Source organism: Pseudophryne corroboree, chromosome 2, assembly GCF_028390025.1.
Source record: "Pseudophryne corroboree isolate aPseCor3 chromosome 2, aPseCor3.hap2, whole genome shotgun sequence".
NCBI lineage: Eukaryota > Metazoa > Chordata > Amphibia > Anura > Myobatrachidae > Pseudophryne > Pseudophryne corroboree.
Genome location: NC_086445.1, coordinates 513,610,117 through 513,630,003, shown reverse-complemented (window position 1 = coordinate 513,630,003; position 19,887 = coordinate 513,610,117). Strand labels below are relative to the sequence as shown.

The 19,887-nt window shown below is 45.7% G+C and overlaps 1 protein-coding gene across 1 annotated transcript in view; it reads right to left on the bottom strand.

Annotated features, from left to right (window-relative positions):
* MFSD2A (MFSD2 lysolipid transporter A, lysophospholipid) overlaps nucleotides 1-12,858 on the bottom strand; it is a 37,384-nt gene extending 24,526 nt beyond the window's left edge. Inside the window, exons 1-6 of the mRNA XM_063954090.1 lie at nucleotides 12,478-12,858; nucleotides 8,491-8,619; nucleotides 8,245-8,369; nucleotides 4,864-4,987; nucleotides 4,692-4,770; nucleotides 4,241-4,410 (exon numbers count right to left, since the gene is read on the bottom strand). Of these exons, the coding sequence (XP_063810160.1) occupies nucleotides 4,241-4,410; nucleotides 4,692-4,770; nucleotides 4,864-4,987; nucleotides 8,245-8,369; nucleotides 8,491-8,619; nucleotides 12,478-12,543 (693 nt within the window). The 5' untranslated portion in view covers nucleotides 12,544-12,858. The remainder of the gene's footprint in view (nucleotides 1-4,240; nucleotides 4,411-4,691; nucleotides 4,771-4,863; nucleotides 4,988-8,244; nucleotides 8,370-8,490; nucleotides 8,620-12,477) is intronic.
* Between the last annotated feature and the right edge of the window lie 7,029 nt (nucleotides 12,859-19,887).

Below are 19,887 nucleotides of genomic sequence, written 5' to 3'. Positions count from 1 at the left end.
ACCAAGCAACCTATTTTCGCCATATACAGTGAAAAAGTATTGCTGTCACGTCTTTCCTAGCCTTTATCAGCGTAGGAATAACTGCATCCGGAATGCCCTTTTCCGCTAGGATCCGGCGTTCAACCGCCATGCCGTCCAACCCAGCCGCGGTAAGTCTTGGATCAGACAGGGTCCCTGTTGCAACATGTCCTGACTGAGAGGCAGAGGCCATGGGTCCTCTGAGAGCATTTCTTGCAGTTCCGGGTACCGAGTTCTTCTTGGCCAATCCGGAGCAAAGTATATTGTTCACACTCCTCCGTTTATTACAATTCTCAGCCCTTGGGTCTGAGAGGAAGAGGAGGGAATATATAGACCGACTGGAACACCCACAGTGTTACTAGTGCGACCACAGCTATCGCCTGAGAGTCCCTTGACCCAGCGTAAAACCTTTTTTTATCTTTTTATTGAGGTGGGACGCCATGTAGTCCACCTGAGGCAGTTTCCATCAATTTGCAAAACTGCGTGAAGACTTCCTGATGAAGTCACCACTTTCCCGGGTGGAGGTCGTGTCCACTCCCGGAATGAACACTGCTGACAGTGCGCTTACTTGATTCTCCGCCCAGCGAAGAATTCTGGTGGCTTCTACCCTCGCCACCCTGCTCCTTGTGACGCCCTGGCGGTTTACATGAGCCCCTGCGGTCTGAATGGATCAGAACCGGTTGGTCGCGAAGCAGGAACTCCGCTTGACTTAGGGCGTTGTATATGGCCCTTAGTTCCAGGATATTGATGTGAAGGCAAGTCTGTTGGCTTGACCACAAACCTTGGAATTTTCTTCCCTGTGTAACTGCCCCCCACCCTCGGAGGCTTGCATCCGTGGTCACCAGGACCCAGTCCTGAATGCCGAATCTGCGGCCCTCGAGAAGGTGAGCACTCCGCAGCCACCACAGGAGAGACACCCTGGCCCTGGGGGATAGGGTGATTAACCTATGCATCTGAAGATGTGATCCGGACCACTTGTCCAGTAAGTTCCATTGTCCTTGCATGGAACCAGCCGAAGGGGATGGCCTCGTATGATGCCATCATCCTTCCCAGGACTCGAGTGCAGTAATGCACTGACACCTGTTTTGGTTTTCAATGGATTCCTGACCAGTGTCATGAGCTCTCTCTATCGGGAGATAAACCCTCTTCTGGTCTGTGTCTAGGATCATGCCTAGGCGAGGCAGATGAGCTGTAGGAACCAACTGCGACTTCGGAATATATAGAATCCAGTCGTGTTGCCGTTTCACTTCCAGAGAAGGTGATACGCTGTCCAGCAACTGCTTTCTTGATCTCGCTTTTATGAGATCATCCAAGTATGTGATAATAGTGACACCTTGCTTCCGCAGGAGCACCATCATATCCGTCATTACCTTGGTGAAATTGGTAATGACAATCCCGTACCGCAATTCTGAGGTACGCCTGATGAGGTGGATAAATGGGGACACGAAGGTATGCATCCCTTATGTCCCGATTCATTTCAGGCTTGCAATGACCGCTCTTAGCGATTCCATCTTGAACCTGAACCTTTTCAGGTATATGTTCAGGGATTTTAATACAATATGGGTCTAACCGAACCATCTGGTTTCGGGATTATAACATGGTCGAATAATAACACCCTCTTGTTGAAGGAGGGGACCCTTGACCACCACCTGTTGAAGATACCATTTACGAATTGCAGTTAAACACTGGCTCCCTCTCTTGGGGGGAAGCCCGCCGGGTCCTCGGTGAGGGGGCATCTTCTCACAGTCCAGCCTGTATCCCTGCGATACAATTTCTATTGCCCAGGGATCTAACAGGGAGTGAACCCACTTGTGGCTGAACTTACGAAGGCGTGTCCCCACCGGGCCTAGCTCCGCCTGTGGAGCCCCAGCGACATGCAGTGGATTTTTGTAGAGGCCGGGGAGGACTTCTGTTCCTGGGGACTAGCTGTGTTGTACAGCTTCTTTCCTCTGCCCCCGGCTCTGACAAGAAAGGACGCACCTCAGACTTTCTTGTTTCTTTATTCGAAAAGCTGCATTTAATAATGTCGTGCTTTCCTAGGCTGTGCAGGAATATAAAGCAAAATATCAGAATTACCAGCTATAGCTGTGGAGACCAGGCCCGAGAACCTTTCTCCACACAATCCTCAGCCTTCCATATGCCTCTTAAGTCGGCATCATCTGTCCAATGTATATTCTACAGGACACGTCAAGCAGAAATCGACATAGATTTTGTCTCTAGGACCCAGTATACTCATGCCCCCTTGGGCATGCTTTATAATTATATATCTATCACTTAAGACAGCATCTTAAAATATTTATATGCATACTAGGGTCTCAATCTCTGCTGATAAGGTACCTGTCCACGCTGCCACAGCGCTATAAACCCATGCCGACACAATCGCCGGTCTGGGTAGTATACTAGAATGTGCACACTATCTGCAGGATCCCTGAGAATAGCTAGTGCAAACAGGATACCCAAGGGGAAGATTCTCAACACATCCTGGCCCTAGTGGGGAAAGGATACAGCCTGAGAATTCTCTTGTGGGAAGCTGCCGTCTCTTGTCTGGAGATTCCCGCTCTTTTTCCTCATGAGAGGAGGGAAATTTACCTCAGCATTCTTCCCCTTAACATGTGTACTCTCGTGTCAGGGACAGATGAGTCATCAGTGATATGCAAATCATATTTTATTCCAATAATCATATATTGAATATCTTTTAGCCCTCTTGGCTGTAACTTTGCATTATCGTAGTCGACAGTGGAGTTAAACTCCGTGTCGATACTTTGTTATTTTGGATAGTGAAACATAGAGAGACTCTGAAGGACTCTGTGACATAGGGACAGACCAGGGTAGATTTCCTTTCTGTTCCCTAACCTTTTGTGCAATAATTTTACCTTACACATATCCAAACAGGTGTCGGCGTTGTCGACGGAGACACCCTCCCACACACATATCCGCTCTATCACCTCCTTAGAGGAGCCTTTTACCTCAGACATGTCGACACACGCGCACCGACACACCACACACACAGGGGATGCTCTATTTGAAGACAGTTCCCCCACCAGGCCCTTTGGAGAGACAGAGAGAGAGTATGCCAGCACACACCACAGCGCTATATAATACAGGGATGTACACTATACTGAGTGATTTTTCCCCTATAGCAGCTTATATACATAGTTTTGCGCCTAAATTTATGTGCCCCCCCGTCTCTTTTTTACCCTTTGTGTACCAGGATACTTCAGGGGAGAGCCTGGGGAGCTTCCTTCCAGCTGAGCTGTGAAAAGAAAATGGCGCCGGTGTGCTGAGGAAGAAGGCCCGGCCCCCTCAGCTGCGGGCTTCTGTCCTTTTATGTACTTTAATGGCGGGGGTTAATGCACATATACAGTTTATCAGACTGTATTATGTGCTTTTCGCCAAGTAAGGTAATCTAATTGCTGCCCAGGGCGCCCCCCCCCAGCACCCTGCACCCATCAGTGACCGGAGTGTGTGGTGTGCTAAGGGAGCAATGGCGCACAGCTGCAGTGCTGTGCGCTACCTTAATGAAGACCGGAGTCTTCAGCCGCCGATTTTCAACTTCTCTTCGTTCTTCTGGCTCTGCAAGGGGGACGGCGGCGCGGCTCCGGGACCGGACGACCGAGGACTGGGCCTGTGTTCGATCCCTCTGGAGCTAATGGTGTCCAGTAGCCTTAGAAGCCCAAGCTAGCTGCAAGCAGGTAGGTTCGCTTCTCTCCCCTCAGTCCCACGTAGCAGTGAGTCTGTTGCCAGCAGATCTCACTGAAAATAAAAAACCTAACAAATACTTTCTTTTCTAGGAAGCTCAGGAGAGCCCCTAGGGTGCATCCAGCTCTGGCCGGGCAGAAGATACTAACTGAGGTCTGGAGGAGGGGCATAGAGGGAGGAGCCAGTGCACACCAGATATAGTACCTAATCTTTCTTTTAAGAGTGCCCAGTCTCCTGCGGAGCCAGTCTATACCCCATGGTCCTTACGGAGTACCCAGCATCCACTAGGACGTCAGAGAAACAGATATACATTTGTTATGGAGGGCAGAATGTTTAGTAACCTACCCACTACAGAGAAGTCCGCATACAGTCATGACACAACTATATTGATAGTCAAGCAGAGGTTAGTAGAATGACTCCTGTTGTGTTTGGTTCAGTAATTAATTATTAAGAGGTAGTATAATAAAAGTAAAAGGGATGCTGAGGGGAAAAGATACGTGGGTGTTACAGTGATTGGACTTACAGTGCTAGTAAGGGACTCCAAGCCATAGGCACCATTAACATCTTCAAAAGATACAGAGGAATTTTCAGGCGGGTTCTGCAGGGATTGCACACAGATTGCACCCGCCTTACCCACAATCTGTCCTTGGATTGCTGTGCCCAGGACAGTACCAAGGACTTCCACAGTCATGCCTAGACAGAAGGTAAAGTGAGTGAGAGTTAGAGACAGAGGAGATCCATTGCCTCATATCCTGCGGATGAGTTGCACGTAACAGACAGACTTGCAGAGGGAGTGAATTGATGTGTAAATTCTTTGTCACAAGGGGCTGCATGAAGAGACAGGAGATAGAATGAGGAGGTGGCAGTGACAAGTGGAAGAACGTGAGAGGATTATGTTTTATAGGTATAATATAATGTAATAGAAAGCAGAGTCATAAACATATGCCAGCATGGTGAATAGTGAGTATACGTACGATAACCAGTGGCAGAGTCCCGGTCACTTTGCTCTTTGCTGATGAACATTGTAAGGGCTGAATAAGGAACATGGAAACACTGAAATACAGACATAAAACAAGTGTTAGCATAACAAGCAGTACATTAGACATTTCCCTCCCCTCTAACTAATAATATAGAATCACTTCTCACCGTCACAAGGGTCTGGAATAGGCAGTAAAAGACCAGGCACCACATGACCTGGCCACTGGAGAATCCAGGCACAAACCAGATGAAGAAGTAGGCGATCAAAGCAAAGGGTGTGGAAAATATAATCCTATACAGGGAAAAAAAGAATATAGTAAAGCAATGAGCACAAAAAAGGAGTGTACATGGGGAGGGGGAAAGTGAGATACGGACATTTATATTCATGTACAGAATTGCATGTTTCTGAAACAACAAAGCTCTCATCAGTACAGTAGGTTAAACAGAGCCTTTGGGCCATATGCAATTGCGGTCGAATTGCCGCAAATGTCGAAAAACGGGACATTTTTCAACAAAAAAAAAAAAACTGTCGAATTGGATTCGACAATGCAATACAGTACTTTTCGTCAAAAAACCTGCCGTTTCAGATTCGACTTTTTGCAATTCAACATTTTTCAAATTCGACATGTCTGCAATGGTAAAAATGCGGCTTTTCGACAAAAGTATATTCAATTAAAGAATGTCAATTAGACAACAGTGCTTTTCGACAGTCATTTCGTCAATTTCATTCCGCCTCATTTTGCTGTTGAGATCCAACAGTTAGTGATTTAATGCCAGGGCCGCAGGGACCGATATAAAAGTGTACCCCGGCTGTGGCATTATCTCTCTGACTAGTGGAGCCTGATGCTGGTGTTAAAAATACGGGAGACCCCTATGTGTTTTGTCCCCCGTATTTTTGGCACCAGGACCGGATGGCAGAGGCCGGTGCTGGTTGTTAAAATACAGGGGATCCCATGTCATTTTTTCCCCGTAATTTTACAACCAGGACCGGCTCAAAGAGCCCGAGGCTGGTTATGCTTAGGAGGGGGGACCCCACGCAATTTTTTTCAGGGTTTTTTTTTAACACTTTTGTCCCGTCCATGAAGTCGAATCCAGGACGCACACTATCGTCAATTGGTCCGTTTTTCGACAGCGGGACTGTCGAATCTGTTTTTTATTGAATATGTCGAATTCGGGGCCCGGCGGCCGGGATTCAACTGTCGAATTGTGTCGAATCCAAAAACGGTCAAATTCCAGACGGATTTCGACCGCAATTGCATATACCCCTTTGTGTTTTAGGACAAGGCATACTATCACACAATGAATGATAGTTTTTTCACATGCAGTGCGATACATTACAATTGTGAGAGATATTTCTACAAATGCAATTCATTACTGTGTAAAATAATCCCCCTGCTTCCGTGTCATTCCTGTATGTGAATGTCACTTCATATCAGGTTAGTCTGGTGTGTACCCATAAAACATTGGCGCTGTGTGGGGAATTCGAAGTATGTTGTTTTTTTAATCACTTAAAAGGCACCATTTCATCTATTTTCATAAGTGTTCCAGAACCAAATTCACTATGCTGAGGAATATTCTAATCTCATCTCATTTATGAGGCACAAAATGGGTGCAATTCTGTGGCAGTAGCCTATATCCCACCACATGGATTTGCAGAGCAAGGTGGCTGTATCTGTGGCAGGTCAGAAGTTTGCACAGCGACTGGAGCAGTTCAGCGGTAGGAGTGTGACGCACTGGTGAATGTTGCAGAACAAGGTAATTGAAATTTTGAGGTTCGGAAAGGGGCATTTTGGGGTTTTTTTTTTTTTACATAAGAGATGTGTATAACTGAATGAGTTTTGCATTAGCTCAAAGACATGGTGGATAAGGTTGTATCATTCTAATAGAACATTCTGCATCTTTAAACGCGACAAAAAAAAAAAAGTGCTACACATAATGAGGCAGAACCTAGCAGTATTTTAGGAGTGGTTTAAGTAGTAAGAGGTTAGATTGTGGTTTTCTACTTGCTGTACTTTAAATGGCTTTCTACAATGTATTATGTATATGTCTGTAAAGTGGCTGAGTCCTGCTGGAGAAAAGTGCTATATAAATACAAGTATTATTTTGTTGTAACATTTACATTTTTTACACATTGAGTCTCTTCATATTTTGTACAGTATATACAGAGGCTGTAGCACATAACCACTATGTTTAAACGGCATTTGTGCTTAGCTAGGACAGTAAATGTGAATGTACATCTGCTGTCTGACTTGCAACTGCTACTGTATCCTGTGCCCTACAGTAACCCCAGCCTCAGCTGTCAGTGAGCACTTAGCCACTCCCTGGCATACTCATTGGGGAAGCTGAACCCTGCCTGTACACACCCAGCCTTTTCATTGGCTGAAATAGGTGGTGTGTTGTGCTTCAGAAATGCTCCCGCCTTATTTCCTTTTTTACTCATTCATCCATGCCTCTCTGATCAGGCGAGGGACACGTCAGACACCCAGATCCCCTGTTGCAGTCCTGTTTGAGTCATCACACAATCCTGGAGCACCACGTAATTAACCCCTTGTGAAACAAATACAATCCTCCTTCTAATAAAAGAATGTATAGCTCTCACATTTTATGGTGCGCATTTATCACTAGATTAAACAGGTTTCAGCATCTGGGAAGTCTGTGCAAAACTTTGAATTTTTTACACCATATAGCAAAGTACAAAATGACATGACCATGAACAATTTTGAGTAAGTGTGCTTATAACACAGAGTTAAACTGTAAATGAATAGTAATGTCATCATATAGTGGCTGTGTAAATATAGAGTATAGCAGCATCAACAAATGGCTTACTTTTACTGTTAACAGAAACAAAACACAGGTGACTGATCGTCTGTCCCAGGAACTGGGCTGTTTGCTCAACACTATTGCTGGGCTGGTAGAGGATAACCTCTGTCATACATTACTAAATTGTGATTTCCACAGCTCAATTATTACACTGTTCAGTCTTCACACGTATTGCACTCCAAGACCTACTGAAACTGCTGCCCTGCCACTCACACAAATCCTGTACCCCACCGCTGCCCTGCTACCCACACAAGTCACGCACCCCACCACTGCCCTGCCACCCACACAAGTCCCGCACCCCACCACTGCCCTGCCACCCACACAAGTCCCGCACCCCACCACTGCCCTGCCACCCACACAAGTCCCACACCCCACCACTGCCCTGCCACTCACACAAGCCCTGTACCCCACCACTGCCCTGCCACCCACACAAGTCCCGCACCCCACCACTGCCCTGCCACTCACACAAGCCCTGTACCCCACCGCTGCCCTGCCACCCACACAAGTACCGCACCCCACCACTGCCCTGCCACCCACACAAGTCCTGTACTTCTCACTGCTCTATATACACACATTGAGGTTCTGTATCATCATATTTGCTGGAGATTCTGCCATTCCCAATAATTATGAAGTGACTCGTCATACTATGTAAATGGTTCATTGTGAACCCCTATTATCACCACCTCACAACATCATTAACACACAGACTTTTTAAGTTATTTTTCTTACCATGGTAATAGTCGGCCAAACCTTGTCCAGGAGCTTTTACTGACAAAGAACCCAACCAGTGGGTCTGTAATAGCGTCCCAAACCCGTCCTGTAAAAAGGATGATAGACGCGTGGAAAGGACTCATCTGCAAAAAAGAAGCAGCTATGTTAGATTTTGACACTTTTGCCTAATGTCACATAAGGGAATGTATATGGTTTGTACAATAGCACTTTCTTTATACCACATGACATACAGGAGTTTGTTACCTGCACCACATCCAGGAGGTAAATCTGTAAGAAGAATCCCAGTGCACAGCCAGTGATCTGATATGGAGCACCACCAATAGCATAACATATTTTACTGCATATAGAGAGCTTGTGCTTCCCCCGATGGCTCTGTAAGAAAAAAACCCATATATAAGTAATGGATGGCTTGGGTGCACCATATCTTTTAATGCATGGCAAAATACAGTACACACAAATCATAGAGGGGCAGAACATGTAGCTTACAAGAATTGGAATGTTAATACCCGCCAACTGAGCCAAGGCAAAATACATGCGCCAAAAGCAGATTACTGTGTGGAAAGAAATAATCAGGTGCCCTTATAGGAGAAACTGTATGCGAGATTATACAAAAAAAAAAAAAAAAAAAGTTAAAGCCACACTTATTTAGGCCTATCACATGCAAACTAGCTTTAAAGGTAGCAGGGGGTTCATCAGTGGCTGAAGGGTAACTTGGATCAAAGTATAAATAGGAAATGTTACTATTTTATACTAGTGGGTCTTTATTACTCGAATGTATGGTGGTCTCTGCATACTTCAGTATGACACTATTGCTTCAAAAAGGAAAATAACGTTCAGTATCTTTACTTACTACCTGTAGAAGTCACCTGAGCTTATGTTTTAGTAACAATATATTCAGTCCAAAGAAAGATGGCAGAGGTAACAATGTATTAGCAAATATGCATCTATAGATTGTAGAAAAAAACTAGAGGAAGTTACACCCTTTGTGGTGACATCTTACACTACTAGCACACCGTTACATCACAGCAAATTTCTCAGAAACTGAGGCGCTGATACAGTTAGCAGTAATTGCTCCCACATTGTGCACGTGGAACTAAATGCACATATCTGTCAGAACGCCAGATTCAGCGCCTTAAGTCGCAAGCGAAGATGCAACTGAAATGCTCATCACGCCATCGCTCATACCTGCTTACACCTGATGCAGAGAATGTGCAGTGAGAAAACATACAAGATATGCTCTGCATATACATGTACATTCAGCTCTGCATCAGTGGTACAGGATGCCAGTGGACAAGCGATGCCCTCCGATGTCGGCATATTCAGTGTCGGGATGCCGCGTTCAGTCTGGTGACCACAGGCATATTATATGTACTCCAGTCCCAGAACCCTTAATCAGCATATTTAGCTGCACAACCGCCCTGCTTGTGCGCAGACAAAGGACATAAGAAACTTACCTATAATTGTCACATCCCCTAATGGTCTAATTTAATGGAGTTCTTAATTAATATACTTTAAGCATATAAATGGTAAATTGGGTACATACATGATAAAATGTACATTGCCACCCCTATGTAACCTCTATGTTATCCCTTAAACAGGTAGTAAAATATCTGCACAGATTGTACCCATAGACCAGCAAATGGTGAGATTAAGGAGAGATGAGTAAACCACAGCACATTATACTTTAGTTGGGACTTGTCTACACTGGTTGTCATAATAGGCAGGGACCATATTATGAAAGCCAAGCCTCACCCTTGGTTAACCACAAAGAACTTAAATATAACCGTATAAAAATGCATAGTACAGCTAATTATCGAGATATGAAAAACAAAATTAATAATTTAAAAACAAAAAACACATAAAAATGCACGCACTGAATGCGGAAGGTCCAAACACACAAGAGAAGAGCAGAATCTGAAACAAACTTTTGAAGACATGATTCAAAAGTCAGCGGTTCCCCCAGGGTTAATACAGAATTCAGTGTTTGAATATATGTCATGTATAGCATATTTCGTGTAAAAGGACTTGCTTCACCTGTTTAGGTCTTTTTTTGACAGTAACTACAATATTAGGAGCATACAGAAATTTGATTCCAGAAAGATTCACCTTCCACCAAAATATTAATAATCTATGTAGGCCACTAATACAAAAATACTGTAGGACTATTTATATGTGTGTTTTAAATCAGGTTTGCAAAACAATATGCTTTTCTATTATAAGAATTTTACATTTATTGCTATTTTAATATCTTTAGATATCAAGGGCTCTATTCAGCAAGCACATTTCTACATAAATCATGCAGAAATTTGCATTTCCGCATCCTGTAAATAACCCATTCATTTAGCACAGGGTAAACGGAGTAGATGAAGCAATTTCCTTTTCCGTTAATATCCCGCTCCTACAATATTGCACTGTGCAGAGCAAGCCATTGCACAAAAACGTGTTCTATAATGGCATTATATTGGGGGAAAAAATCCTTATTTAAGACTAATAGGCCTTACACACTGGCCGACATCAAAGATATGAACGATCTCGTTCATTAATGAACGAGATACCGTTCATATCTTTTAGTGTTGAGGCTCCAGCGATGAACGATGCGCGGCCCCGCGCTCGTTCATCGCTGGTCCCCCGCCGGCTGTACATGCAGGCCAATATAGACAATCTAGTCCATATTTGCCTGCACTTCAATGCAGCCGGGTGACGGGGGGAGTGAAGAAACTTCACTCCCCCCGTTACTGCCCCTCCGCTGCCGGGCCGCTCGTCGGCCGTATCCTCCGTCGGGCAGCTCGGCGGCGGATCGGCCAATGTGTAGGGCCCTTAAAACTGCAGGGACAGAGTGATCTCATCCAATCAGTTCCTGCAGCTGGCTGCCACCACTCCATCCAGATTTCTCCCCTGACTCTGGGAAATTATAGTTTTGTAAAAATGCATAGATAGATAGATAGATAGATAGATAGATAGATAGATAAACACACACCCACACAGAGTGGGCAGTCTTTTGGGACAACCCAAAAGCCTGCCTGCAGGGACAGTGGTTAGAGCAGCAGTTGTTCCTGGAAAGTTTTTTCCTGAATAGTGGGAAAAAATAATTGAGAACCAAAAAAAGATACAGTTTCAATGTTGTCCGGATATATGTGGGACAATATTGGCACTGTTGTTGAATAGAGTCCAAATGTCTGATTGGGGTTGGGGGGTAATTCAGTTTCAGGCAAAGACATCCGCCCGGCCGAATCAGTGTGGGAAAATCCACAATTTACAGCAGCCCAATAGGGTAGCAAGTACTTTTGTGCGAATTCGGATGGATGGGTGGGTGAAGGGTGCGAGATGCGGTGCCACTATTGCCGTTTAAATGCCACGGCATTTCTCACCCTTTGCCTGGAGTTGAATTCCCACGGTAGTAACATGTAAATGTACATGGCAGAGAGACACCATGGTGGTAAGTGACCAAGATATAAGTTTGCATAATTATATTTATTGCCACTCTGCTTGCTTAAAGTCACTGGCTGTGTCCTCCTGAAAGAGACCACTTTCCTGCAGTTACTTTGGCTAAACCCTGAATGACGTTGCTATAGTAATATTCTGGGAACTGAGCCAGGCTGAACGTTGATACATTCTGTATAATAAAGTATTATTGTTCTACGAAGAATGATATGCATAGGAATGTTGCCTCGCTGGTGATTTTATAGCTGGGTTTCATCTGAATGCCATGAAATGTTTCCTAAGGCAGGCAGACCCTGATCCAGGGGAGACATGTGATATGAGGAAGGCTCCCGATAACGTCAGTAGTAAGGAATCAGATACGGCATCCAGTGCACAGCCTGCACAAGGAAACTATTACAGCGCCCTGTACAGTATTGTGAGTAATATCCAGCATGCTACTTTCCACGCACATCCTGATGGGGATGCAGAACAAAGGACGTGTAGGAAAGTACATGCGTGGAAATTACAGCGCCCGTGACCGTGACACAGTCGGAAAGAACTTGACCTAGTGTAAGGCAGGCGGCCACAGAGGGCGCACAGCATTGGAGAAGGGACACACAGGTCACAGGGATTGCATCAAATAGAAAGTAAATACAGTGGGAAGTATCTACACGCCGCAAGATCATCTTCCACGCCAGACACGTCTCATGCATCACAGAATGAATCAACCACCCGGGCAGCACCCCAATAACATGAAACTAATGTAATAAATTATATATAAAATCTATTTACTATATAACAAAATCTAACCTGGGTCTTTGGCTGCTCGTCTCCCAATAAGCCGGTGGACGACGCGCTCTCAGACTGCTTCTCCATCCCGGCAGGGCAGGCTCTCGCCGGGTATATTACAGAGGGAGGGTGGCTGATCACCAGCAGAGAAGGCAGCGGCTATGGCCAGTCCTGTATATAGCGGGCGATGTGATGAGCGCTGCTTGTGCTGGCGGATCCGTGACCCCGCTGCTCTCTCCTCTGGTGACTGCTGCCGGCAGGTGAATGAAACGCGAGCAGCGGCCGGTACAGGAGGGTTACACCCACCCAGAGGAATCGGAACTCTCTGACTGACGTCTCACATTGCTGCGATCCTTCCAGCCCACATGGTGATGCCTCAGTAACCACACCCACTACTACAAGGTCTGCGGCTCCCTCTCCATGATATTCATGACATGTGACAAGCATGTGGTATAAACACAGTTAACAAAAATAATAATAATAATATTAATATACATAATAAAATACATAATAAATGAGAAATAAGGAGGAAAATAAGTGTTGCTTTGTGAGTCATATTGTATCTTGCTGGAAAAAATAATAAAGTACATAATACTTATGCACTGTGTAAGTGTATTGGAAGGGTATCCAATTAGCCACAATAACATGATCCACAATCGCGGCTACTGGTATCGTACCTATCTCCTGAAAAATCGTGTTATCGCAGCCTGCGCACTCCCGTTTATCGCACCTATTCTATTCCAAATCAGCGATAAAGACAATTACGCAATAATTCTAGCCGGCATAAGTATAGGAAAAACTGTGAAAATCTGCCTATACCCCCAAAAATGCCACGCTAATATTGGAAAACATCATAGAAGTCTATTAGTGGCCATAATATAACTAATTGGTGTAATAATAGGGTCAATTGGCTGTTATATGCATTTAAAAAAGAAATGCTGAAAATGATATAAAGCTTTTTTTTCAGCAAAAAAAGTGCTCTCATTAAATTTGGGGTATATGAAAATGGGTATAAGTATATATTTGGGTCAAATTAGGGGACTTTTTTTTAAAAAGCGTGAAAACGGACCAATTACTCCAACCTGCAAACCTAAAAACACTTGTCCCACTCATAAAGCACCCCAAAATACCTGTCCCATACCTTGTACCCCTATTTCCATCACTGCATTTTTTTGACCCCAAAAAATAACGTCATTATTGGCTAATTAAAAATAATTAAAAACTTCTAAGAGCCTAATTAGGCATTTGGGGGTGTCCCAGGAACTCTGAGCCACATTCCAAAATGTTTAGATTAAAATAGGGATTTGCACTACTTATTCCCAGCTCTGAGATGGTGAAGAGAAATCCGCGATAAACGTATGGAGACTTATCGGCGATAATTTATCACCACTAAAAAGACACTGAATTATCGCATTTGCGATAATTTATTGTGAAACCACGACATCGTGGCCAGGGATGTCTTTTCATATGGGCTCAATGGGCTTCATTCCTAAGGGCCCCAGGAGTATAAGGGTCCTAGGCTGATAGCTGAGGGTCCCCTCTTTCCAGGGGTACCAGATTTTTGAAAATCGGCCCTGGGGAACCAGAGATATTCGACTTGAAAGCAGTGGTCTCCATCCAAGCCTGTTAATTGCTCTTCCCAGCCAGATATCTCGGGTTCTGTCTGAGTTAGAGTTTTTCTGAGGGTATACTCCAAAAGCTGTGGACACTGACAGCTTGTCTCTATTATGCCCAGAACCAGAGATATCAGCCTTCAAGCAGCTGTCCCCTGCTCCAGCTCCACATACCTAATATGCAGTTTTATATATTTGTTGGTGAATTGCTCTGGCTCCTGAGCTCTGATACCTAAGTCCCCAGAACCTTCTGAAAGGTGGGACTCTCTAGTTTTTGTATCCAATTCAAAGCTAAGAAATCTATTATCAGGAACTTGAGATATCTGCAGTCAAGCAAGCTGCCCTCCCACTGGAAAATGATGAATATTAAGCCCACTCCACTATACACCCCTCCCCTACGTATTAAACACCTCCTACCACCCTGGAAGTCATGTACCAGGGCTTCTTCATTCAGCCCAATGTCCCCTTCTACAGTTTAGCCCCATCTGTGCAGTAAAGGAGCAATTAGCAGAAATTACTGCTCCAGGTCCTACATGTGAGCGGAAGATAGAATACCCCCTACCGCCGCTGATAGCACCCCAAATCCCTGCCTTTGGAGGATGGATAGGGGGCCCAGTGCATTGCTGTGCCCAGGGGCCTACACTGCTGTTAAGACAGCCCTGATCGTGGCTAACTGGATACCCCCTCTTGGAGCCTATTATTCTGAATATATCATGAGCAGGGGTCTATCTATTATTTATCAGCGTTTCTCCCCACTAGAAAACAATCCATTTCACATTGTTTACTTCTCATTTATCGGAGATATGTAGGGGCTCATTTATTAATTACTACTGTTGTTTTTTTAAATTGTAGTTATTGAATGAGTGGTCAAATAATTATCATGTATTTGACCTGATGATTATAATTTCTTACATTTCTGATTGCAGCAATTAGAAATTAACTGGTGCGCAGATGTAATATTGAAAACATGCAGGGCTAGGGGCTCCAATAGTCCTGTAACGTGTAATAGTAAAGTGATCACGTTACTAACTCTCCAGCGTGACCCCTTCAATCAGGTACAAAATGCTCTGCTCCTGGACTTCCCTCTTAAATTATGCTTGCCATCATTTATGTTGACACCATTATCGTTTCTATAATGGGTGCAGTGTGTGCGGTGCACACGGACCATGGGTCCAGGGGGACCCACACTGCACACACTGCACCCATACATTATACTTACCCCTCCGGAGTTCCGCGATGGTGTCACTGTTGTGCAGGCACAAATCACTCAGAAAAAATGGCCACCGCGGCCATTTCTGAGTGATTTGCGCATGCGCACTGAAGGTGTCCCCAGGAACAAGGTGCGGCCACCATGTTTCCGGAGACCTGCACATGCGCAGTAGACTCTGGCATTATACCAGAGTCTACTGCTGCTGGAGAGGAGGGGGCCCGCAACGGAGGCTGCATGCGGGTCCCCTCTTCTCTTAAAACACCCCTGGTTGACACACATTTCATATCAGCTACCTAATTCAACGAGCGGGTGATGGCAATCACAGATAAAATGGAAGTACATGAACAGAGCATTTTGTACCTGACGGAAGGGGTCATGTTGGAGGTAGAGGCGGAACTACCGCCAGTGCAACCAGTGCGTTGCACTGGGGCCCGCCACTGTCCAGGGGCCCATAGCATGTAATGAGTCAAACTGACTCATTACATGCCGCTGTGTGCTGCGGGCAACCGCTGCCCGCAGCACACAGCCGCCCGCAGGACACAGGAGAGGAGCGGTAGTGCAGCGGTCATGGGGGTAAGGAGAAGGAGGGAGGTGGAGGAGGGAGCCGCAGCAGCGCTTTGTTACTGGTTGAGGCGCTGCTGCTGCTGTCCCTCTGCTTCACTATAGGCTGTCTTCCACCGCTGTGAAGCGCATCCCAGCCATTCACAGCGGCGGAGAACAGCCTATAGTGAAGCAGAGGGACAGCAGCAGCAGCGCCTCCACCAATAACACAGCGCTGCTGCAGCTCCCTCCTCCACCTCCCTCCTCCTCCTTCTCTCCTGCCTGGGATCTCTGCCAGAAGCTGCACCGAGAAGCTTGAGCCAGCGGAGAGGGTAAGTATAATTCATTCATTCTTTCTTTCTTTCTTTCTTTCTTTTTCTTTCTTTCTTTCTTTCTTTCTCTTCATGTGCAAAAAGGGGGACTGTCTGCCGTGATGTGTAAAAAGGGGGAATCTGTCTGCCGCAATGTGTAAAAAGGGGGAATCTGCCTGCCGCAATGTGTAAAAAGGGGGAATCTGCCTGCCGCAATGTGTAAAAAGGGGGAATCTGCCTGCCGTAATGTGTAAAAAGGGGGAATCTGCCTGCCGCAATGTATAAAAAGGGGGAATCTGCCTGATGTAATGTGTAAAAAGGGGGAATCTGCCTGACGTAATGTGTAAAAAGGGGGAATCTACCTGCCGCAATGTGTAAAAAGGGTGAATCTGCCTGACGTGATGTGTAAAAAGGGGGAATCTGTCTGCCGTGATGTGTAAAAAGGGGACATTGTCATGCCGCAATGTGTAAAAAGGGGGAATCTGCCTGCCGTAATGTGTAAAAAGGGGGACGCTGTCTGCCGTAATGTGTAACAAGGGCACGCTGTCTGCCGTAATGTGTAAAAAGGGGACGCTGTCTGCCGTTATGTGTAAAAAGGGCACGCTGTCTGCCATTTTGTGTAAAAAGTGTACGCTGTCTGCCGCTATGTGTAACAAGGGCATGCTGTCTGCCGTTATGTGTAAAAAGGGAACGCTGTCTGCCGTTATGTGTAAAAAGGGGACGCTGTCTGCCGTTATGTGTAAAAAGTGCACGCTGTCTGCCGCTATGTGTAAAAAGGGCACGCTGTCTGCCGTAATGTGTAAAAAGGGGGACGCTATCTGCCGTAATGTGTAAAAAAGGGACGCTGTCTACCGTAATGTGTAAAAAGAGGAATCTGTCTGCCGTAAGGTGTAAAAGGGTCTCTAACTGATGTAGTGGTGCTAATGTGCGGCGTAATTTGAACAATGGAGACTACTGTGCACCGTTTTATGAACTGGTATTATTTTGTGGCCACACCCCTTCCCCACGAAGCCACGCCACTACGTATCTTTGCGCGCGCCTACGACGCGCGCTGCCCCTGTTTTGCATGCAGGGGTGGGGCTCCGATGCCATTTCTTGCACACAGTGCTAAACTGTCTAGTTACGGCACTGTTGCTAGGTATCCATTTCTCTGGCCCTGAGCAGGTCCCCCTCACCAGATCCTCTCCAGGGGTGAGGGGGTGGACTTGGTTGGGATGAGGGGGGGCCCAAAGCATTTTGTTGCACCTGGGCCCACCGCTCGCTAGTTCCGCCACTGGTTGGAGGGTCTGGCATTAGTGATCACTTTACTTTTAGCTTTCTTTGACTGTTATACTACAGTTCTCTACTTTTGCGGAGTGTAGAATATATTCTGCAATGGATAACATATTCTTCAAATGGTGTTAGATACTGGGACCAACTTTAGAATTCTAGAGTTTGGAAAAGCAGCCTCCATAAGCAGGGCCGGTGCTAGGGTTTTCAGTGTCCCCTTCTGCTTTTGGGACAAATAGTTAGATCACCTCTGGCTTACAATGTTAGCCTGTTATTGTGGTGAAAAAATGACCACTCACAGGCATCTAAAAAGTTATCTCCTGCTAGCATCGCAGATCCGAGTGCTGCGTCCGAAGACACAGAATTGGATTACCATAGTGACCACTGGTGAAGATGGTCACAGTGATCGCTAAGCTTACTCAGACTGACCGCTGGAACTCCTCTGCTGGGGCCAGGAATTCTGTGCAGAACCTGGCGTCAGCACACCTCCAAACGGGTGTGGGTTGATAGATAGACAGATAGATAGATAGATAGATAGATAGATAGAAAAAAGGGTAGACAGTCCAAAAGGTCAACAGGGTCAAAAGGTTGACAAGGTCAAAAGGCCGACATGAAAATGGTCGACACAAAAAAAGTAGACACCATGTTGTTTGCATTTTTGTGGTTTGTATGGATAGTTTTGTCATCTGGGACCCCCAATTGTAGAAAGGCATACCCTCGCGGGGCTCGCCACAAAGTTTATATTCAACTCTATGCCGACATGGATTGAGAAGGTATGAAATAGTCCAAAAACATGTACATTTTTTTCTAAAGTGTCTTTTATGTCGACCATTTTCATGTTGACTGTTTGACCCTGTCAACCTTTTGTACTATCTACCTTTTTCATGTCGACCTTTTGACCCAGTCGACCTTTTGACCCTGTCGACCTAATGTCTGTCTAACATATGGTGTCTATCTATTGACTAGACACTGTCTATCAACCGGATACCCATCCAAAACGGGGGCAACATGCCCCCATTTTGTAGAATGGTCCACATCGCTGCCCATACTCCACCCCCAAATGGCTGCAGCATGTCAATCATGTTGCGGTATAGGAGCACTGCGAGCAACAATGCAGGACCCGTTCTGCACGGGTTCAGTAGGGAAAGCCAGCGCACGGGATACCGACGTATGAAATACTGACATCGGAATCCTGATTGCGAAGTAGCCGACAGGGGTGAGTAAGGGGTGTTATACCTTCTCTCCTTCCCCCCCTAACCCTCCCTACTGATGCCTAACCCTATCCTCCCCTTTAGTGCCTAACCCTAACCTTCCCCCGTAAGTGCCTAAACCTAATCCCCCGTCCCCGCTGCCTAAACCTAACCCCTTCCGGAATCCTGAGTGCATCCCTTCTGCATGTGTGCAGTCCACCCACCTTCAGAAAAGAATGCAATCCATTGGGTTTCCAATCTACTCTGAACCAGGCACTAAATACACCTATATTTCAGGTGGCGGAGTCCACTTTTGTATCGTTAATACTATGCAGACAAAAGATCTATAGTGATGACAGGTATTACTATTTGCTACCTCTCAGGTCCATCAGTATGCTCTTCTGCATGAGAAGGCTTCATAGCCACTAGATCATTCCTCATGTGAATACATGGGTCCATCAGACACAGTGCCAGTATATATGTAGTCACAGGTGTATCTATAATGGGTGTAGTGAGCTTACCCTATACCCATTTTTTCAATACTTTCCCTCTAGAGTCCTTTGTCAGCAGCAGCAGCACTACAGAAACTACGGGGAAAATGGGTACAGTGCCCATTTTCCTGGCATTTTTGTGCATGTGCAGCAGAAAAATCACCGTAAAATAACCACAGCACCATTTCATCGTAGACCTGCACTTGCACACTAGACCCGAGACAGCACTAGGGCCACCTAGTGACCCTAATGCCCCGGGCCTATTGCTCGGCAGGTTAGAGAGAGGGGGACCTGGATGGAGACTGCACACGGACCTCCCCCTATCTTGATGCACCCCTGTATGCAGTATTACTTTTATACATTCTATCTGTCCAGGGGTGGATTGGCCATAGGGCTCACCAGGAGGTCGCACCCCCCACATGACAGGCATCCCACCGCTCTCAGTACAAGCACTGTCCCCATTCATTCTGTTATTCCATCTCTGCAGTACAGCAACTCTGCCATCCAGTGATGCTGCCATGGCTACATGGTATGTTATACCTCTTGTGCTGCCCATGTCGGGACACTTCTAAAAAATGATACAGGACCACTTTTAGTTCCTAATCTGCCCCTGGTCTCAGACACAGTTGCAGCAAAAGACGCATGGAAGGCCGCAATTGTGTACAATAAGGCTCTATGAGGAGTGATCCCGCCTCACTCAACAGACCCCACCCCTTCATGAGACCGCTACTTCCATAAATTTCCTGGGTTAGGAAATTTAGGGCTACTTCCATAAATTTCCTGGGTTGGTTTTCACCTCTATCTATC